Here is a 21,184-nt window from a genome sequence, read left to right as displayed (position 1 = left end):
CGCTCGAAGGTGCTGGGAAGATGAAACAGGCAGTCTTCAGTATCTGCCCCGTACGATCGAAACCGTTGTCGATCGATCGGCTGGCCTCGGACCATATGTTATCGTCGCGCCGTTCGAGCGAGGCGCAGAAAATTGGTTCATGTGCACCGAAATTGTGTCGAAGAAGTGAAACTCCACTCGGAAAAAAAGGAATGTGGGGCCCCGGTGAGTCCGAAACGGGTTGCCGTGCGAAACGCGCCCCGGCACCTCCGGCCAAGCCGGTTCTCGCGGGGCAGAATCTTTGGCCGGGACCCGGTTCTAGGCTGGCTGGGTCTGGGATTAATTGAAATTTATCGTTTTCGATCAATCAACCGGCCAGAGTCCGGTGAATGTGTTTGTTGAACCGGTTCGGAACTCCCAGACTCCGGGCCGTTGGACCGGACTTAGTGAACACGTGTAGCCAACCCCCCAATCCAACTCCAACTCCAAGTCCGGTTCCCAAAAGCTCGAAGCTGCACGGAATGCACTCGTGTTCCCTTCTTCGCCTTCGACGATGACGAAGATGAATTCCCGTTTCGACAACAATTTGTTAATAATAAATCAAAACGCAAATCGTTGACACACGCAAAATAGTGAGCTCTGGAGCCCGCGGGTCCCTCCGGAACAACCGGAGCTTCGATTCCGGCCTCGATTTAGTATTGAAATTTATTTCAATAAACCATTCAAACATCCCGGCGACCAACCGGTGCGCGGCTAGGCTTTGGAAACGCTCCGCCAGAACTCCGGCCCAGCCGGATGATAGAATATGGAGATAAGGCGAATAAGGCGCGCGCCCCGCAACTACGGGAACTTATTTTTCATTGCGCCCCGCGCAAGAAGCACCCGTAAGGCGCAAGCATAAATAAACAATTGTTTTCCGATTGGCATAATTTACAATCCGATAGCGCGGTGAGGCGCTGCCGGGTGGCGGACTTCTACCGGACGCGCCTCTAGAGCGGCTCCGATGCTGCGGGAACACCCGATAGGAACATTGAATTGTAAATTCGCCCGCCGGGCGGTACAAATCTCATTCGGCCGCGTTCTTGGTCGTGGCCGGCCCGACTATTGGTACTATTTTTAGTCCGTCGTAGTCCCGCAGGACCGTTGGCACGCTGCATCTACGAGTCGTGACGCCGCACGCATCGCCGACGCCGACGGCGTTGCGAGGATATTTGCACCCCACGGGCACCCAGAGAGAGAGAGAGAGAGAGAGCCCAACGTCCGTCAGATTGATCTGGGTTTGACAGCAGTTTGTCACTTTTGACCAACCCACCCACCCCGGGGTAGCCAAATGAATCATAAACTTCGGAGAAGGAGGGAGGGAGCCGGCGAGGGGAACTCCGCCCGCCGCCAGGGGCCAGAGCGGCCCGATCGATCGATCAGTTAAACTCCGGTGCCCCACGACGGGAAGCAATAAATATTTAATAGGATCAATTTATTGCACCCGGCCGTGGTACTATTCCCACACGGGAACACCCGGGACTCCCGGGACTGGGACTGAGACTCGTTAGCCCTTGGAGACCTTGCCACTCCACTGCGTCTGTGTGTATGCGTGTGTCGGGTAATGTTTGCAGAACAATCGAAAGATTTATCAGCACCACCAGCACTCGAGCCTGGCCGCGGGGCAGGGCCAGTCGGGACTAATAAAACAGGGCCCGAGCAGTAGCTAACTGGTTCATCGAAGGGAGACTTACGATCCACGGAGCATCCTCCCGCGGGGGGTGGTTGGCTGATATGCGCCTCTCGATCCGGGCCGGCCCGAGGACGGGCAATAATCGCCAGTCAATTCCGATGTTAATAATTACTCTTTTAATTAGTCCGAGGCCCCCCCGAACGGACGGAAGACCGGAGTGCGGTTTTGAAGGATACACCCAACCGCCGGGTGGCGGGGAGCCGGGGAGGTTCAAGTTATTCATTAACAATTAATGTTAATGATAGGCCGTTGTGCGTAATTATTTAAATCGGACGACAACCGGAACGTTTGATGCCGCGCCCGTTCGGCCACCGACGGGACATTAAACGGATGGGGTGCTTATTTTTATTTTTCCAAATGCCTCACAGGTCGGTGGAAGCTTCCGGGGAGGGGGATCAACTTCCTAACTTCGTCGTCCAAAGATCGATGAACTGTCGCACGTTTTATTGTTGCAATTAAACGTTATTTAATTACACTAATCAACCCAACCATTAAATGTCGCAGAATCGGTTCGCGGAATCGGTTCGCCTAATCGGTTCTATTGGAACGTTGGAATCAGCATGCTACGTCGCCATCGGACGGAGGAGCTGATCTCTTCTGATGAGCAAGTACCAAAATTCTTCGAGGCTTTACGAGGCCTTAAATTCAATCAATTGCTTATCTTACAATATTTCGTCATAGATAGGACATTCATTAAGCCACTCATTGGCAATTCATTATCAACATATTACCTAATCTAGGACCTCTTTACCATGTTGCGATGGTTTCTGCAGTTGGCAACCGTTTCAGCAACTCGCAAACAGCGCTATCTAAGGCGAAATGGTGCCCCTCACTTAAGTGCATTGTTTCGGCCCAAAAGAATCTTCCAGAACAATAACCAACGATTTGTTTCCTACACTTTTATGCACCACATGTCCACTGCCATACGCACGCTTGCTTGGCTCGGGACACCGCCTGGCCCCGGACGGTGATCGAAATAATGTGATTACCCGCCGGAATGCGTATGTACAACAATCCTGTAATGTATTTTCGCACGATTCTTATCAATTAAAATCCAATCATTGCCAATTACGGTGGATTGTGTTTTTCACATCTCTCCGGCTGCCGCCGCCGCCGCCGCCGCCGCATTCTCTCTCGGGGCGAACGTGCGTTGCATCGTTGCGTGGCGAGCGAGGACTGACGGAGGCCGGTCTCGGCCGCGGATTGATTGATCGCAAAATAATGACAACTTTTTGCGCTAAAAATAAAATACTCTCCCTTATCACCGGTGGCTTATCTTCGATCGGGCCGCTCATCAATCATGATGCGCGCCCGCCATCAGCTATGCGCCGGACGAACCCACTCCGACCCCCGCCGTCCGTCGGCGCATAAGAATCCGGCCGCTCGGGTTCTCTACTAGACCGGAGCCCAGCGTTAATGCAAGCCGCTCCTGAGCGGCTACTCTTCTTCTAAATATAGTGTGCGCCGTGTGTGTGTGTGTGGCGAGTGTGTGGCTCAATCCGGTTCCTGGGCGCATTTGTCCATAAATCCCTTGCGGCCACGTCAATCGAAATTCGAGCAAAAGCGAAAACGTGAGAGCGTGGAGAAGCAAAAACATGGCGACCGAGCGACCGTTGATACGATCTCGGGCCGGTAGGATCCCAAACTCGAATCAAATTGCATTCTTCGGATGCATTCCCATTGTAAGGGTGCGCGCATAGCCGTCGGAACCGCCCGCGAGTCAAGATCCGCGAGACTCTTCACTCTGTCCGGCGATGGCGATCGCAAGAAACCTAGAAGTGGCGACACAGAAAAAAGGGGCAACTCGACGACGACGACGACGTCCAGCGTCCAGTCGCCGCTAAAGACGAGCCAATGAAGATTGATTTGACTGATATGAAGTGGACTCGCCGAAGTACGTCGCGCACGTCGCGAGCGTAGCCGCCGCAGCAGCAGGTCCGAACTGTTCCGCAGGAATGCAGCTTTTGTCGGTTCGCCTGATGGCCCGACCCAGACATCGAGGGATCGATACTCCGGTCCGGTCGAGGTCGTGTCGAGGAATCAATAACGCTTCAGCGGCTTATGATCGTCGGGGTCCCATTCTTGCCGGCGAGACCTTTCCGCAAGGGGTGCGCGATCGCGATCAAGCGAACCGCATAATGATCTGCCGATCGGACGCTGATAGGATCCATGGTCCGCGGTGGGCGATCTTTCAGGTGAATGCCGGGGTGTTCCGCGGGTCCGCGGTTGCGGTTGAAGGTGACGAGAAGAATGGATAACACCTGCAGCGCCTCCGACGCCGGGCAGAGTTCAAGGATTCAAACGAAGAAACTCATCGCCGGGAACGATCATCGCGTTCACAGCGGACCGAAGTTTCATTACTTTTAATTGCCCATTTCATCACCATAAACGTCGCGACGGGCATCTCCCGGGCGAAGGGTCTTCACAGAGGTCTGCCAGACTGTGACCGCTAAACCACCAGCGCGAGTCGGACGCCCGGTTGTGCTAAATCCGGCCCGGCTACTGGCCACAATTTTACTAACCTCAATTTGCGCGACCGACCGACCGGACGGGACCGTGGAATGTCGGTCACATAATCCCGACGACGCCGCCGGGTGATGTAACGCGCCGAAGCGTGGAGTAAACGAGTTTGTCGCCGCGAGTAGTGAAGTGGTACGCGAACGCGCGCCCGAGTTCCGAACCTCGTGCCAAATCTCTCTGTCTCTGGCGCTGCGCTTACAATCTTGCGTGGATTAAAACCGGATACCCGCTGACCACGGCGGGGCAGAAACTACAGTTGCTTATCCTAAATTCCCCGACCCCGAGCCGTGTGGGTCGGCGTGGCGCCCCTTGTGTGTCCTGCGTCACGGTCTGATCGATTCGGGCTGTTCTTGAGCCTAGCCGTGGGTCCAACAATGCAGCCGAGCCCCGTACCGATTGCCCCGACACGACAATCTGTCAACCGTCCAGACCCGCGAGGTGTTTGCCCCTCGTGGGGTGGGTCCCAGGGCGCGCCACGGCGATGTGTCAAAACGGCCCTCCCGGGTGTTAAAATGGCGTACACAACCCCCCCCTGGAGTGTGTGGGCTTTTAATAATAAATAATGCATGCTTTCGAGCGCTCATGACCCATTTTCGGGCTCGAAGCGCGACGGCACACGGGCTCCCTGAACGCACCCACCGAAGGTCCCCACGCCGAGGTCCCAAAGTGCTCGACGCCTAAAATTGTTCCCTCAAATATGGGCGCGCGCGCGCGAAACTGTCAACTCATTGTGGAGCCCAAGAAAACCCAGACTTCAGCCACGGCGATAGGATTGGAGGCTGTGAAATTAACTTGGCGATGGCGTGGAGACAGCGGGACTCCAGCTGCGCGGGGGCCGGGTGTCTGGGGGTGGGAGTTAATTGAAATCGAAACCCGACGCGACTCGCGACGGCCTGTGACACGCGAGGCGTACGACAAACATAACACCTGCACACACCGTAACCGAGGCGCGGCCAGCCTTAAAAAGCTGGGCGACAAGAGTAAGTGCCCACAAAAAGTGACGCCTTTCTTCGCCAACCGGCCGGCCGGGGAAGTGAAGAAAGCCCGCGGGAACCGTTAGCGTTCCAGCCCGGCGCGAAGAACGGCACGAGATTATAATGGAATCTCGTACTGCCACGGAACGGTCCCGTTGCAAATTGTTCTCTTTGGTTTTCGGTGGCAGTCGGTCTCGGTTTTCTCGGTATGAATTTCTGGCCAAGAACCAGAACCTTCAACTACTGACCCACATCTCAGCGGTGGGGTGGGGCGGGGCGGAGCGGGGTTCTGTAATTGCACCTTCAACACCTTAACGCGCAGGCAACACGCAGCCAACAGCGGAACGCAGGCAATAGAGAAATGGCCCCAGCGAGAAGCTACAGCCACACTAACTGTTTCTGAGTTTTCCCGATTCTTAACCAATTTCTTTTCACGGATGAGCACATTAACAGCGAGAGCCTGTGGCCGTGGCGGAAAGATTGAGCGTTTTTAAAACGGTTCGCTGACACACACCGTGCCCACGCTGATGCGGGTGTGCTTCAGTGCTCCGGCGATGTTTTGTGAAAATTGTGATGCGTTGCGTTCTGTTCACTGTTGAAAACCACCCAATAGAGAGACGGCCAGAGTACTTATTACTTAGTGTCGTCGGCTACGGATGTAACCTTTTTTGAAGCTGAGACTTTAAACGCACTGAACTGTCATTAGACAGGTCGGCTAAGGTTGCTGCGTTCCAGATTCGATATTGAAACCAGCCAAGATGGAATGTACTAATGTGGCGAAAAAATCTCGGGAATTCGTTCAAAACTCAAACATGCTTCACCTTTAGATTGATCCCTGCTCTATACAGTACATATATTTTTACATATGTTCCGATTTTCGAAACGGTCCGAAAAGTTATCACGTAAAAGTATGATCACGAAACGATCACAAAAATGTGTTGAAAAAAACATCAAAACGTCAACAAGTAGAAGTTGAACCAAGAGTTGTCTCTCCACAAATCCGATCTTTTTAATTTTAATGTTGTTTTTTTTAATCTTTTTTTGAAAATGGAGTGGAGCTAACAACATGTGCAGGGTGAGCAAATCAGCGTGTACTTTTTCATTTGGTTATAAAACAAAAACGGCTGAATATTTTTCGATGCTTGAACATTTATTTGAAAGATTAATTCCTTACATTTTTTATGTAAAACAATTTAGGTAAAATTTTCACCACGATTGACTTGGCAGTAGCTTATTCGGTCGAACTATTTTGGAGTACATTTTCGATTGTATCTGGTCCTATTTGGGTAATAGCAACTTGAATTTGGGTTTTGAGGTTGTCAATAGTTGTTGGTTTCTTCGCATAACACAAATATCGATTGTGGCAGACGCTGTATGGCATTGGGTTTGAAACCAAATGCCGTCCAAGTTCTCAGCTTCAATTTCGCCGAAGAACCAATCAGCCCAAATCCGCACCAAATACCGTTTTTCGAACTACAATACTGCTTGTTTACATTTCCACCGAGGTGGAAATGAACTTCAACGAAATATGCTTTTGACGAATGATTTGGCGAAATATCCTCGAAATAAATTCTTCATATTTCCCAATTTTCTGCAATCGAAATTGTATTTCATACATAAATGTCAAGAATCAACCTTTCAAACAAAAGTTCAAGGATCGTAAAATGCTTTTACTCTTACTATTTATTTACTTTTACTATTTACTCACCCTGTACGTTGAAAACATCTATTCAATAGTGTTGGACTCATTACAACGTTGTGTATTCGTGTAGAATTTGTCTATCGATTTAAGCGAACGGATTATTTAAATTCGATTGAAAATGGATAAGAAAAGGCAAATTATGAGAAACATTTTATCCCTACATATACAATAAAGTACCCAAACGAGATACTGTTCAACAGACTATGGAAAGAATAATTCGTGATATTCGAGAATTTGATTGAATGTTGCGTTACACTGCAAACAGAACACGGTTGTGGAGTTGAGTTCATCGAGGCGTACGGTTGAACATGGAAAAGCAAACAAAGTACTATGAAGATTACTAGAAACATTTTAGGAAACTTAGTTGATACTCTCTCTAATTTAAATTCTCGATTTCCCGGGCTATTCGAAATGTATGCTTCATTACTTGATGAGTTGCAACGGACAGTGTTTATGCCCCAAATACCTTCGAAACATCATCGAAAGCATAACTAAAACATTTATTTATGTTCAATCGTTCACCCGCGTACGTGTTTGAAACAAAACGAGTTCACGTGCGGCAACAAACCGCCGCAACTCGATCGATGAATTATTCAACAACGAAGGGAACCCAAAACATTGAACAGATTATTGGAAAAAATCATTCGACTTATGTTTAATGCATGCGACTACTGACTAATTTACCCACAATGCCAGTCCTAAAATCCGCCTGTGCGCGGTACCCTTTGCTTGTCCCGGTCGCGCCACAAATCACGCTCCGTTTAATCGACGCCTGTACCCCAAACCCGACGCGGGGTTTGCCAGATAATTCCCCGCCATTCCACGAGCCCCGGGTCCGTAAACAAACGCCTGGCAATTTGTCGCCCTGCGTGCTATGCGCCATGCGACTTTGTCACGGTTCGGAAACTATTAGTGCCGAAGACACATGGAACTTTCTGCTGGCGGCGCGGAGCCCACGGAGACAATTAGATGCCCCCACCAGGCCCCGGCCCATGAATTCAGGTGTTGAGGTGCTCGTGGAGCTCCTTTTCATCATCACCCTGGAACATGGAGCCTGTGTTGGTGGGCATTAGAAATTCTGCGCCTAACTGTTCTGTGGCACGCCGCGTTGCGGTTGGCGAAAGCGAATCGATGCCCAATTTTTTTCGATGCCCAGCCGCGGGTTGGGAGCGGGGCCAGGTGGCGCGAAACAGTTAATTGTTGGTCTTTTGAATTGAATTTACACTGTGCTGTGCGTGTGGGTTTTATTTTCTCTTCCATTGTTACGTCCGGCGCTGATGAGCGCCAGCAAGCCGAGCGAGGTCCGTCCAGGGTGGTGAGCATCGGAATTGGACTTCCGACAAACGGCGAAGGAGCCGACTGGGTGGAGGAGTTGTTTTGAAGGTTTAGGCTCAGCGAGCTTGCGGTTCTTTCGCCTGATGGCATTTAAATGGCCGCCTTGGGAGGCCACCAGTCACGTTACGTTAAATGTTTTGGTTGCGCAAGCTTAGACTTGCGCAATCGATCTTGTTCTGTGCGGAAGTAGGCCACCGCGAGAAGGGCCTCCCATTACTGACGGGCTGACCGCACAATTCTCATTCCCGCCCTGGTCATGTGGCCCAAAATTTATGATAATGTCCGGCAAGCGGGTAGCGCTGCTGCCGACTTCCCATTAATCTTGGCGAGCGGGGGCCATTAGATTTCCCCGATGCCGACGCCACCCGCAAGCCCTTTTGGGGAGCCCTACTTTTCCCCCGGGGGGGGGGGGTCGATTTCCCAGAAGTGCGTTGTGTGCTATTTCGCTGGCGCTTTTCGGCCGCCGAGGGAAAACTCCGAAATTACCCACGCATGCAAGCGGCCAACTAACTTCATTAGCTGTGACGAACTGCCCCGGCTGATGGGCGAAAACTGTGAGTTCGCAGCCGCAATGTGGACCGCGAGGAATCGATTATAATCGGTGCGTGGAAGTCCAGTGGCTTGACTGGCCAACGTGCAACGGTGAATCTTCTACATAATTCCGGTCGCCAGTCGCCCGTTTGGTCCCGAAAGATCGACGGAGAAAGTTTTATCACCAACCCCGGCACCGGCACCAAATGGGCACCACGTGGCCGTGTTGGATCGACTCGCTGACCCGAGCGCGTCGACTCTGGACCTAACGGGAATTTCGGGATCCGGTGCTCCAGATTCCCCGCGATCCCAGGGCTGATTCGATCTGACGCGCGCGGGTATCCTTTTATCGTCCCGGTGACGCCCGACAATCGATCAGCGTAAATCAGGTTTACGGTGGACCCACGGCATTATTCGGGTTCGGGTTCGGAAGCCCGCAATAGAACTCGAGGCCCCGGCTTGACCCACTTCCACCAATCGACTCTAATTTGTCACAACCAATCCCCGAATCCACCGCCGGTCCGATCCCGTACATCTGGGGCAACGGGCGAATGTCCAATTTCGTGTTTTTTCTTCCTCGATGCCATTCCTGCGCCGAGTTCGAGTGACGGACCCGCTTTTTTCTGGTCGACCGACCCCCAGAACCCGGAGCCGGAGTGAGATCGTAACGAACGAGCCGTAAACGAGCCAAACAAACTCGGATTCCCGGTGGATGGTGCCGGGACCTGACACCACCACCACCTGGATGCCGTGCCGCCGCGTTAAAGTACTGTTATCGGCGGTTGTTACGCGGGAGGAACACGGACCGAGGGGTCCGAGAGAACTCCGGTACCAGCTACTCCACCAAACGGCATCATGATTATTGGTTGTTACTTCTACAGTTGTTCGCTTGCCTCGCCGCCACCGCCACCGGAGCCCGGAGTGGCCTTGGCCACTGGCTCCGGGTGCTCCAACAACTCCACAACAATCTGCTGGCCATGTTTTTTGTATCCCGCACATCGTAAACCCCAAGTTGCATATCGTTACCGGTGTCATTGTCGGGGGCCGGTTTTTATCGCCCAATCACCCCCGGGGGTTCGTTATCAGCCCCCGAGGGGGGGGGGGCCGGCTGGTCACATTAAAAATACAGCCAAATACTTCAGCCAGCATCCTGGCCGCACTAATAATCACACCGCGTTGGCCCCGAGTGGACATAAAACTCTCCAATCCCGCCGGATTGCCAATATATTGCCATAAACCATCAATCAGAGGCACGTTCGTTGGCCGGTCACACAATTAAAGGCGATTCGGGACTCAGCAGGGCAGGGTGTTAAGTTCTCGCCGTAACCGCAATTCGCGGACACGGCCTCGGGCGGTCCCCGAGCCCGGGTGTCGATCGACTGCAATTGGCGGTGATTCGGTTCATCAAGAAACCGCAAGGCTTCCCACTGAGTCCCGGCCCGGTTCAGATCTCCCGGTTCTCTAGGAACGATTCCTGGCCCGATCTTCATCCATCTCCGGAGTCGCTATTATTCTCCGTTCTAGGCCACTTCCGTTCAGGGGGCGGGTAGTATCTACGATCGGCCGATCCGTCAGCCGTATCCGATGGGGACCAGCGTTGCGTCAGCCAGCGTTGCCTAAGACCCTGGCTGGTGAAGTAATACCCGGTCACCCGGTTTTGGCACGTCCGAGCCAACTTTCATCTTGCAGACACAAAGGGGCCTCCTGCCATTTGACTTCACGGCCCACATCCGCGACCACACGTCGGATCAGCGCCTCAGCCCGAATCAGCCCGAACGACGGCTCTAACCCAGAAATGCAACGGTGCAGTGTGGCGTGGCACTCCTTACTTTCTTCTATTCACCCTTTCAAATTCCCCCACAGAAGCCCAGCCCAGCATATTATGCTGGCTGACGACGGAGGCAGGTCATCAACCCGGCCCCGGAGCTGTCGAAAAGCGGAGAAAAGAAGAAAAACGAAACACGAAACATAATAATTCACGTCGTCAACATTGGGCCCGGCGTGATGGGCGTCTCGGGGCGTGAAGGCGTGCCCGAGTCGCCTGCCAGGAAGTCAGCGGTGGCCCATCAGTCACCGGGAGCTAGGGAAAGGGGGCCATCACTTGTAGGTTGTTGATAGCCTCCAAAATCATATCCTTCGTCGATCGCCGCGAGGTGTTGAAGTACCCGCGGACGACCTTCGGGACACACGATCGCACTTCAGCTCTCGGTCACTCGAACGGGGCTTCTGTTCACTGACCTCCCGGCAGGGGGTCGCTGTGCGTAATGCGTCAGGCCGAAAACGTGCGCGTTACACGTTCGTAAGACAGGTTACTGCGGCCGTTTCGGAGGCCTGTAAATGCTACATAAATTATAAGCCCACTTAACCCGATGGCCTGTTCAGTGTCACGCGACGGCGAGTGTCCAGATTGTCATTCCAGAGGGGTCCCGGTTTGCCTTCACCCCCCGCGGGGAACGTGTGTTCGACACCTTTTACGGGCCGCATTGAAATGCATCGGACGTACGCGATCACGCGCGAGGATCTTGCGGATGCATTCGGACGGTGAGAACCTGCGATGGTGGTCCGGACCCATCAACCCGATCGGCAGCGGAAATCGGCCTGCCAAACGTCTCCGGGGCCCAACTTTGGTCAGTCAGTTCGTTCGAAGGAACGGCAAGAGACCACACCGAGTGGCGATAGCCCCACCGATAGGCGGGTCGTGCAAATGGCCCGGAGGCCCGATGGTGTTAATGGTTTTTCGGGGGGTCCCTAATGGAATCGATGTATCATTACTCCATTACGGTGACTGCCCTACGGTTTTCATCTAGACACGGCGGTCACTCTTTCTGTCCGTTCCACACACAGCGCGGTGTATCCTGTTCGCGACGCTGCAATGGGCTGCTGCTTATCCAAATATTGACCCCCGCGGAAGTGCCTTCCGAAAGGGGAGGTCCATAGCCTCGTGACCCACAAAGGAGCAGACGCGAGCCACACTTGGCGAGCGGTGCGCGGAAAATTACCATAACCGTAATTTTCCGACCACTTTTCCGCCCGCGCGCGCAGCTTGGGCCGGGCCCCACCGGTCACCGATACGGACCATTTTCGTGTTAGACCAAATTGAAGGGCGGCCGACAATGTTGCAGCCGAGCGTCGAGCGGTCCAGCACTCCTTGACCAAACAATCGGGCGACGCAAACATAATAACGCCAACCGATTGCGATTGTGGCGCAATTTGGCGCTTCCCATAAATCACGCCACATTGTTGCCGGTTGGCTCGGTGCATTCCTTTCTTCCGCCATCGGAGTGTGCAGCCAACTGCAGCCAAAACCGGCCCGGGTTGGTCCGTGTAAATAGGCCAACCGTAATCGGCGTCGGCTGCCGGGACAAGGGGGATTAGATAATGGTTGGGCTGGCTTCGGTCTGCTGGTTGGTTCTTGGCGCAATGCCCCCGGTGGCGTGGCGTTTCCTTTGGCCATGAATTCCCTACCCTGGCCCTTTAGCGTGAAGTCACGCTTCTTAAGAATCCAGCATTTCCGGTAACCGTCGGGTGAATAGAATTTTGAAATGTTGACGCTTCGTAATTATTGAAGCTGCCATAAAAATGGTGCCATAAAAAAGTGGCTCTATCAGAATTTATGCCTGTCGGAAATTGAAGCGTCTCAATTGGGGGCTCATTCAACCAACCATTTTTTTGTTTAGCTCGAACGTCCCAATCCTATCATTATTTGAACGAGAACGTCTGAATATCCGCATCGGTGAATGGTCAGCAATGCGGAAGACATCAGCTTAGGACCCCTGACAGGCCATTTAATAGAAGTGCACAAAAAATCCTTTCAATCCAGCCGAAACAGGTCCTCCTGATGATCCGATCATCAAACTGCGCACCAAACGGTTAATTTAAACGGCTGTCAGTCATCACGGGGCGGATTATGAGCTTTTTTCACCCCAAAAAACGCTACCTTATGCAATGGGGCGAGCTTTTACGGCACCGTGTTCTGGCTGGCCACCCGTATGGTTTCTCTTTCGTCCACAAATTTGCATCCCATCCGGCGGCCGTATGGCCGTAACGCGTTCGCGCTCAACGTACGATAAGGCTTATCGAAAGTTTTACGCTTGTTAGAGATGCTGCTCGAGCTGCCGCGACTCCAGTCGTGCGTAACCGTATGCTGTGCCGCCTTTCTCCGGCCCTCCCCCGTCCATTCCTGTGGCCGCGCATGATCGCGTTTGCAGCACCACTCGCCACCTCCGCCACGCGGATCGATCAACGGAACTCGCGGATCTGTCTCGAGCCGAGCCCGTGAATCATCCATTTTGCATGAGACCGATTTATCACATCACGGCCTCGTGCAGTCTGAAGCGAATGGATTTCACCGCAACCGTCGCCGCCGCCTCGGTGGCCACGCGACACGCCATCTGCCACACTCCCCAGCGGGGGGCCACCCAGCATCCCACCCACCGGTGGCGGCGGCGCAAGTAGAGTGGAAAACAATTATCCCCTCGCCGTCGCATCACCGTGCCACCGTCATTAGTGGCAGCGTGGCAAACAGCAGCACCACCTCCGACCGTCATCATCATCATCATCATCAGCGTCGTCATCCTCGTCGGTGGTTGCGGTTTAATCGCTTCACGCAAAACCGCTCACAGAACACGAAAATGAGACGCTCGGTACGGACTCCCGGTGGCCTATGTTCCGGGTCCAGTCCTTACGCCCGTTTTCGCTTTGTCTGTAATTTGTGTCGCGTCGACTGCTCGGTGCCTCGCTAAGTGATCTTCATTAGCCCGGCCGGCGACATCTTCATCCATTCCGAGGGCTGGTAAGCTGACCGTCCACTTTCCGTGTCACCGCACCGTTTGTGGGCCCCACAAAGTTTGTTTGCCTAATTGATCCTGCTCTCTCATTGGGCCATAATTCACGTGCAATAATTACTCTCTCCCGCGCCGAAGGTTGCGTTTGCTTTCGCACGATCATTTATTGTGCGCGCTTGCGTTGGTGAGCTTAAATGGTAACTTTCAACACCCGAATCAAGCACCGGATCGGGCGTTTAAGGCGGGCCTGTGTCTGAACTCTGGTGCCACACTCCTGGGTGAAGACCTGAAGCCGAGGATCAGTGATCGTATCGACGCTAGAGGTATTGTCTAAAGGGCGGACACCAAGATAGTTATGTATCTGATACCAAATTTCTATTTATTCCAAAAACATCTGAGAATATTGAGACTTGACAAATGGTAAAGCCTGTCCCACCTAGATTTTTGGAAAGTTGTATGTTTTCCTGTAAAATATTCGTAAAATTCATAATTTCAAATGTTTCGATAGCTATGCCTTAACTAAATTCGACTTTCCGTGCTGATAGTTTTACCTTGGAACGCGGAATCAATAAAAAGTATAAATTCGCAATTCGTAAAACATAAAAATTCGCAAAGTTTCTGATGAGGCTTGCTTATGGAGGACGAAACATACGAGAAAATGGATTTTAGACAGCTTCCTGGACCAAAATTTTATCTCGCCACGGCACGGGGAGATGCCCTCTTCAAGTTCAAATTTTTATACGCCAATAAACAAGTTCTATCATTTATTAAGTCACACAAGGGTCCGGTTAAGTTTTGGCCCGATTTGGCAAGCTTCAACTACCGCAGGAAGGTAGTTCAGTGGTACCGTGACAATAAGGAGGAAGTCATCGCAAAGGATATCGCCATCCAGCAAATTGCCCTGAACTCCGCCCAATCGGAAAATTATTGGGAAATAATTAAAAGGAAGTTGACGAAGACTGGAAAGGTAATGCGGGATGCTGCAGAGATGGTGATGGCCTATGAGGTGAACCAAAAGATTATGCAGAAAATTATGGCGCGCATTCCAAAGAAAGTTCGTGATTTCATCCGACGAACGACAGAATACATTTCTGAAATTCTTCTCTCAAAGTACAATTTCAAGGTATTATCGTACAATGTATTTTTCATTTTGACAGTTTAACATCTTTCCTAAGTCAAACCGACCCCTAAATAGAGCTAATTAAATTGTTCCCGATTCTAAGTGAGACAGGATTTACTGTCCTTTTTCTGACGTCTGCCGTTTCGAACGTCAAACCGCCATCGGATGCCTCCCAAAGGACCTGATGGCGTCATGGAGGTCACGGCCGCGTTCGAAGACGAAGGCGGCCAAGGTTGTAGCTCCAAGAGCGCGATCACCCACGATTTAGGTCCTAGGATCTGGTGGCGCTCCGGGTGGAACCAGTCGGTGATGTGGCGACCTTTCGCGCGGCCCACCGGTTCACCGACCTCCGAACCGGACCCTTGGCGGGGGTTGTCAAGTAAGGCGCGAAAGAACACATCGCCGTCGCCGATTCTTTCCCCCGCGGGGGTCGCAGTCCGGTACGTTATCTGCATTCTGCGACGGGGCCACCGATGCCCCCCCAACCCCCTTACACTAGTTTAGGGTAGGAACAATAAATTATCCTCTCGCGCGCGCTTCTTGAAAGCTAAAATTATCGCAATTTTTACCTCGCACCGTCGTCAGGCGAGCGGAGCGGAGTGTCAGCCCGCAAGCGCTGACCTCTCGCCCGCGCTCCCTCCCTATCTCTCTCTCTGTCGCTCTCTGTGTCGGCCGTTGTGGAATTTCATCCTCACGGATAAGCGGACCCCGATGCGCGGTGCATCGGTGCAATGAATAATGTGCTTGCCATCATCAGCGCCCGACCCGGGATGGCCCGCGGTCCGGTCGAGTGCAGGCCGTGCAGCAAATCCTGCGCCGACGGGCTGGCCGGGATGAAAGGGAAGACGAATTTCTGAAATAGTTTTCGAGGGTTGCGGCCACCGTGCGGCCACCCTTCCCTTGGGTCTTCCATTCCTATGCAAACACGGCCCGCGCAACGGTGACAGTATTGGAAGCCGAACGACACGCCGCATGAAGATGCCATCTTCGAAGGAACGGCCAAAGTGTTTTGCACCTTCGCACTGCGTCTGCGTGTGTGTCTGTGTGTTTGCGCAGCTCGACAGCCTTCCAACGTCGACGACGACAAGCTGGGTTCGTCGTCTGCTGCCGCTGCGTTGCAGTCTTTCGATCGAGTGGCGGACTTTCTCAGCGCAGCTCCGCGGACTTTGTGTATTGATTATCAGCGCATTATGCTAATGCACCGACGGTGGGGGGAAGCTGGTGGTGGTGGGGCTGGTGGTGCCGTATTGTCGCCGCACAATCCACCGCGCAAAGAGCAATAGTCACGCTCATTATCTTCTCACCGGGCCACCACCGATCTAACGTTCGCCCGCTCGCCACAGATCCTTACCGAACGGGATGTGTATGAGGCCGGCCGGCCAGCGTACGTGCGCGTATTTGCATACACTTTTACCCAGCGGCAACAGCAGGACCACCGCATATTAATGTTCGCTCCTCGCGCGTCGCATCGCCGGTAAACAATGCGGAACCGAAGGAAGTTGGAGCCGGGTTCGACGTAACACGCGGGCAGATAACACTGCGGCCGCCACCGAGGAACATGGACCCCGCTCGAGACGGTCACGGACCCACGGGTAAACATGCTGCTGCTGACAAGGGCCCCCTTTTCTAAGAACTCGTACCCAACTCGGACTTGACAACCACCTGAGAGAGTGTCCTGTTCTGTTGCTGCTGCGCGATAATGAAGCAAATGTTTGCGCAACCGGCCGCGGATGGTCCGCGACGCACAGGGAACGATCGAGGAAGCGAAGTCTAACGGCTTACAATTTAATAACCACCAGCGCACCCAGTCCACCCAACCCAACCAATCATCGCTCATTGACCTTTGCCGTAAAAGTTCGTAAACGCGTTTCGCGAAACGATTCGTTCTAAGAATTAAGAGCTGTCGGGCCACGGACGAACGGCTCGTTGGCCAAAATTAGTCATTAGCCAAACACCACTTCGATCCTTATCGATCGTAACGGGCTCGTTAATGTTCGGCGGGACACTCCCGGGCCGATCGATCGATTGCTGTAAATAAAATGTAGATAAAGAAGAGTGTTAATTTGCCCAGTCCGGGAGTGTCCCGTGGACCGTCGTTCGAGGTCCGAATTGATTGCGAAAACTTTAATGCCCTTTAATAACCGAGTTTGATGGTGTTTCATTTCAGGTATTATGTTGTTGTTTTTTTTTGCATGTTTCTAATTTCGGTTCCTATTTTAATGCTTCATCAAAGTAATACATCAGGGAATGGAGTGATTTTTGTACAAATTCCGTTCATCTCACCCAACTCATCCACAATAATGCACACGCGCACGCACGGCCAGAAATGGAAGAAGGTTTGGCACATTAATCAGGAATCGCAGATCTTCCTGATTGTTGCACCACTCGCACACAAGCACAGCTCGACCGGCGGGTGATTCTCGTCGACCAGCGTGTCGTCGTAACGAGGACCCCCGGAAGCCGGTCCCAAACCGTCACAACCGAAAACGCTCTCTATGACTGCGCAACCAACCGATACGCCAACCAATACCGTTGTGTCTCTCTGTCTCATCTAATTTTTTAGATCGCGTTGCACTGGTTACGGCACCACCGAGCTATACGCCACGCATGTATCATTACTTTCCAGCACACATGACACACCCCTTCTGTTACTACCCCTCACTGGCACCGCAACAGGCGCGATACCCAGGTACGTATACCCCGGACGCCGAAGGGTTTCGGTGTTTCGGTCAGCCCCGAACGGATAGCCCCACATTCGTAACACTATGCGCGCCAGTATTACGCGAAGCATACGCGCTTATGAATGTGCGGCCGTTTTATTCATTTACCCTGGCCACTAACCCGCCCCGCTAGCATAGCTCATAACTAACAGGAACACGCTCGGTGCATCGGCTAACAAAACCAACGATCACCGCTGCTGGTGATAGATTCCTTGCTCCTAAGCTAGAGAGTAAATGACAGAGTGATCAGCGTATTGTGAAGATCACCCGTTCACATACTCTCTTTGCTCTAATCGTGGGTTGTTTCACCATGCAATCTAACGCTATGCTCCAACTGGTAATCGCTTTCGCTAAACGCCCTAAATTGACCCCCAAACAAAATAACGCCCACCAAAACAAAACCGTGAGAGGATCACCATCAACAACAACGATGATCGACGCCCGTGCGGACATTCCGCCGGCTCGAATAAAAGTAAAGTTCTTCCGTCACTCCGTCGAAGCAACATTTTTTTTTTATGCGCGAGAAGAAAGCACAAAGAACCCAACCGGGCCAACGTAACGCTTCATTATACAATCCGCGGTCCACCGGGGAGCCGGGGCGGGGATCAAGTTTCACTTTCTTCGGCTTGCCGCTTGACTCATTGCTTCAATTTCATTTCTGCGCCCCGGCGGCGTGATGTTGCGCGTAATCGAGCGCATTTGTTCACCATTCATCGCCCGGGACTTTTATGTTGTCTTCCGTGCTGCGGATGCTGCCAGGCTACTACTACTGTGGCCTCCGTTGTCGCCGTCGTCGTCTGCTTTATTGTTGTTCCAAAGCGCCTTGTTATTAATTCCAGTACGGCCGACATAACAATAACAGCGAGCAACGGGCGCGGCGTGCACGGATTTGCACGATCACTCAGTCACATCTCTCGACCGACGCGTTGACTGTCTCTTTTTCCTTAATTTTTCCTTTCGCCCGACCGATCGCCAGATCGGCGCGATCGCTAGTTTACGAGCTTTTCACTTTCCTCAACTCACTTCCCAGTTCGCGGGCGCTCTCTGGTGAGATGTAAACCATTTCTTTTTCGTTTCTTTCCAATCGCGCCGCAATTTAATTAAAAAACGGTCCCCCAGCAGCCGCCACGTGTCGTATCGTCCTCCAGGGCTTTCCCAACTTTCCCAACCCGTTTGTGATCTATTGGGGACCGAACAGGTGTTTGGTATGCAAAAATAGGTTAAGCTGCTTATGCTTAACAAAGAGCACGGGTTTAGGACATTCCGGTTCATTTCGAAGCGTTATGGATAATGGATGTCACAATTTCGGTCATCAAACTGTGTATTGTGATGCAAATGCAGTTGCAGAGCGCGGAACCAGTTCCAGTCCGGAACCTGATGCCGAAAGCTGAAGACACCATTAGGTCCACTTAATTGATCCGCTGGATTTGAATAATGTCAGCCCGTAAACCGCCGCGGTCTACGAACAAAACGCCGATAAACGTTGGACGCGAAAAGCGGTTCGAATCGGTCAAAACTTTCCCTCCACCGCGTGGAAAGTGGGTTTAATTACTTTGTACTATGTTTTGGGCCAGTCCGACCATCCCTCGACCGGAAAATCGTTGCGACCGGTGGCGATACGCGAAAGGCGTTGAACATATCGCACCCTTTTTTTCTCTTAAATCGATCAAAATTGTTGGAATATTTCGCCCAAAAAGGTGTGCCCACACAATGTGCTTGTGAGTTGGCCCTTCAGTTGGCGTGGAGGAATTCGGCCACTTTTCGTTTGAACCTCCCCCCGGGGCGAGCCCCCTCAACACACTGCTTTAATGTGCTTCCCTTTCGCCTTTGGCGCACGTGTAATTTCACTCACTTGCTCCCGAAACAAAACGTGTCCGTAACGCAAAATTTAATTGTGCTTGAAGCTTGAGCAACGGCCACCGAGCGGATGCCCTAGCACTAACCCGCACGCCAAGCGAGGATTGGATTGGGTTGGCGGGGTGATTTCAAAATCCGAGCCCTAGCTAATCCGTAAAGCCGAGCCGTCGCCATCGAATCGAGAGTAGAAAAAGGCTGCGAAAAGTACGCGCAACTGACCAATTAACCGAAAGTGAAACCACAGTCCAGGCTGCCAGGCAGGGGTTTTTCGGGGGCCCGGGCTGGCTGTAAAACGATCGGTCCGATCGGTATGGCCCGCACCGGCAACCATCCACCGTAGTCTAGTAGCCCCCCACCTAGCGGTCCGTAGTCGTAGTAAAATTTTACTTTCCTTAATTAACAAGCCGCCGGGCTCATTTGCGGAGAGAAAATTTCGCTTGTCAAAATAATAACTACAACTAAGCGGCCAAGTTGGACATGGCATCCGATCCGCGGCGAAAGAAAACCGCCCGTGGCCGCAAAATTGGCGTGTTTAAATGTATCTCTCTCTCCCCGTGTCTTTCTGCTCTCTCTCTCTCTCTGATCCTAATCCGTTTTCAAACTCCAGGTCTGGCATGCAGACCGTCCCCGCGATCTTACGCGCTGTCTGTTATGTTGGGCTACATATTACATCGTTTCCCCCTGTTTTTTTTCTTCTCGTCCCGTTTGCGCTCCTGACAGGTCTGTTCATGCGACCGGATGAGACGAACCTGTACACCACGCTCGAGCAAACGATGAGCAGCAACCCGAACGTGTACTTCCAACGTGGAGGCGGCGTCCATCCGGGAATGATGTACTGAGGGGGGGCCACCAGCGGAACCGGGAACGACTACGCTAGACGAACGACGAGAGGTTAGGTGGCGATCGGTACGCGGACGCCCCGGAGACTAAGGACTCTTCCGTTTGCGCTACCGTGTTGGCGGAAGTTGGTGATTTTAGATGCTAAGAATCGAACACTCCACCGGAAACCCTCCGAACTCTTTCAACACAGCAGCGGCGGTAGCAGCAGTGGCAGATGATCCCCGGAACTCGCCACGATGTGCTACGAATAGTTGCGATAGTTTTCATTTAGTTAACTTAGTAAGTAACCCCACTGCGATCGGGCTGCGAATCGATCTTTCACTTCGTGCTCTGTTCTACGTTCCACTTTCTTGCAGAGTAATCGAGAAAATTGTGATCTCTCTACGGTAACTACTATAATGGGGGGTGAAGAAACCGGAAAAATCGGAGGCGCAATGGAGGACGGCTGCCGGCGGGTCGGGCGGCAGCAGCAGACTAGTGGCAGCCTGTGGAGTCACCAGCGGTACAAAACGGTCACCATATTCTGGCAGCACGGATTGCTGCGAGCTTGGATTGGACGAGTGTAGTAGACGGTTTCGTGCACAACCTTCTCCGGTACTACTGTAGCCGGCTCTATCCCGCGCGATTCAGTCCACCAACAGCAGGCCCCAAAAAAACAACACACCCGAAGAAACGTTACAGGCAGTGGTCGGAAACGTTGGCGACCCGAACAAGCAACTAGCAAATGATGTCAGTAGGAAGAGCAAACGATTGCTCTACACCCTCTAGCCCCGTCCTTTTTTAGTCCATTCAGCCCGACAACAGTGACAACAACGATTCTTTTATGGTTTATGCGTAGGTTAAGCAAACTAGAATATTTCCCACAATTTTAAAGGACGAAGCGCCCATCTTGGGCACAACGCGGCCCACGTGCCGTGTCAGACTTCTTCAGCAAAAGATGGAAATTTCGTCCAGCCAGAGCACCGAGCGTCCATTCGGAGACGGTCCCCCTGGTAATCCCATCCCCAAGGACGAACGGGAGTCCGAACGTAGCAATGTGCGGGCCGGTACACTGTGTGTAAATATTAGAATTTATTGGCGGCCCTGCGAA

At 52.4% G+C, this 21,184-nt stretch overlaps 1 protein-coding gene across 1 annotated transcript in view; it reads left to right on the top strand.

Moving 5' to 3' along the window:
• The window catches only part of LOC131215143 (uncharacterized), a 35,675-nt gene extending 15,582 nt beyond the window's left edge, over positions 1–20,093 (top strand). Inside the window, exons 2-3 of the mRNA XM_058209527.1 lie at positions 17,241–17,366; positions 19,975–20,093. Coding sequence (XP_058065510.1) covers positions 17,241–17,366; positions 19,975–20,093 — 245 coding nt within the window. The remainder of the gene's footprint in view (positions 1–17,240; positions 17,367–19,974) is intronic.
• The last annotated feature ends 1,091 nt before the right edge of the window (positions 20,094–21,184 follow it).

Source organism: Anopheles bellator, chromosome 1 (genome assembly GCF_943735745.2).
Source record: "Anopheles bellator chromosome 1, idAnoBellAS_SP24_06.2, whole genome shotgun sequence".
Taxonomy (NCBI): domain Eukaryota; kingdom Metazoa; phylum Arthropoda; class Insecta; order Diptera; family Culicidae; genus Anopheles; species Anopheles bellator.
Note: the sequence above shows the minus strand (reverse complement) of the source record. Positions and strands in the feature narration are given on the sequence as shown.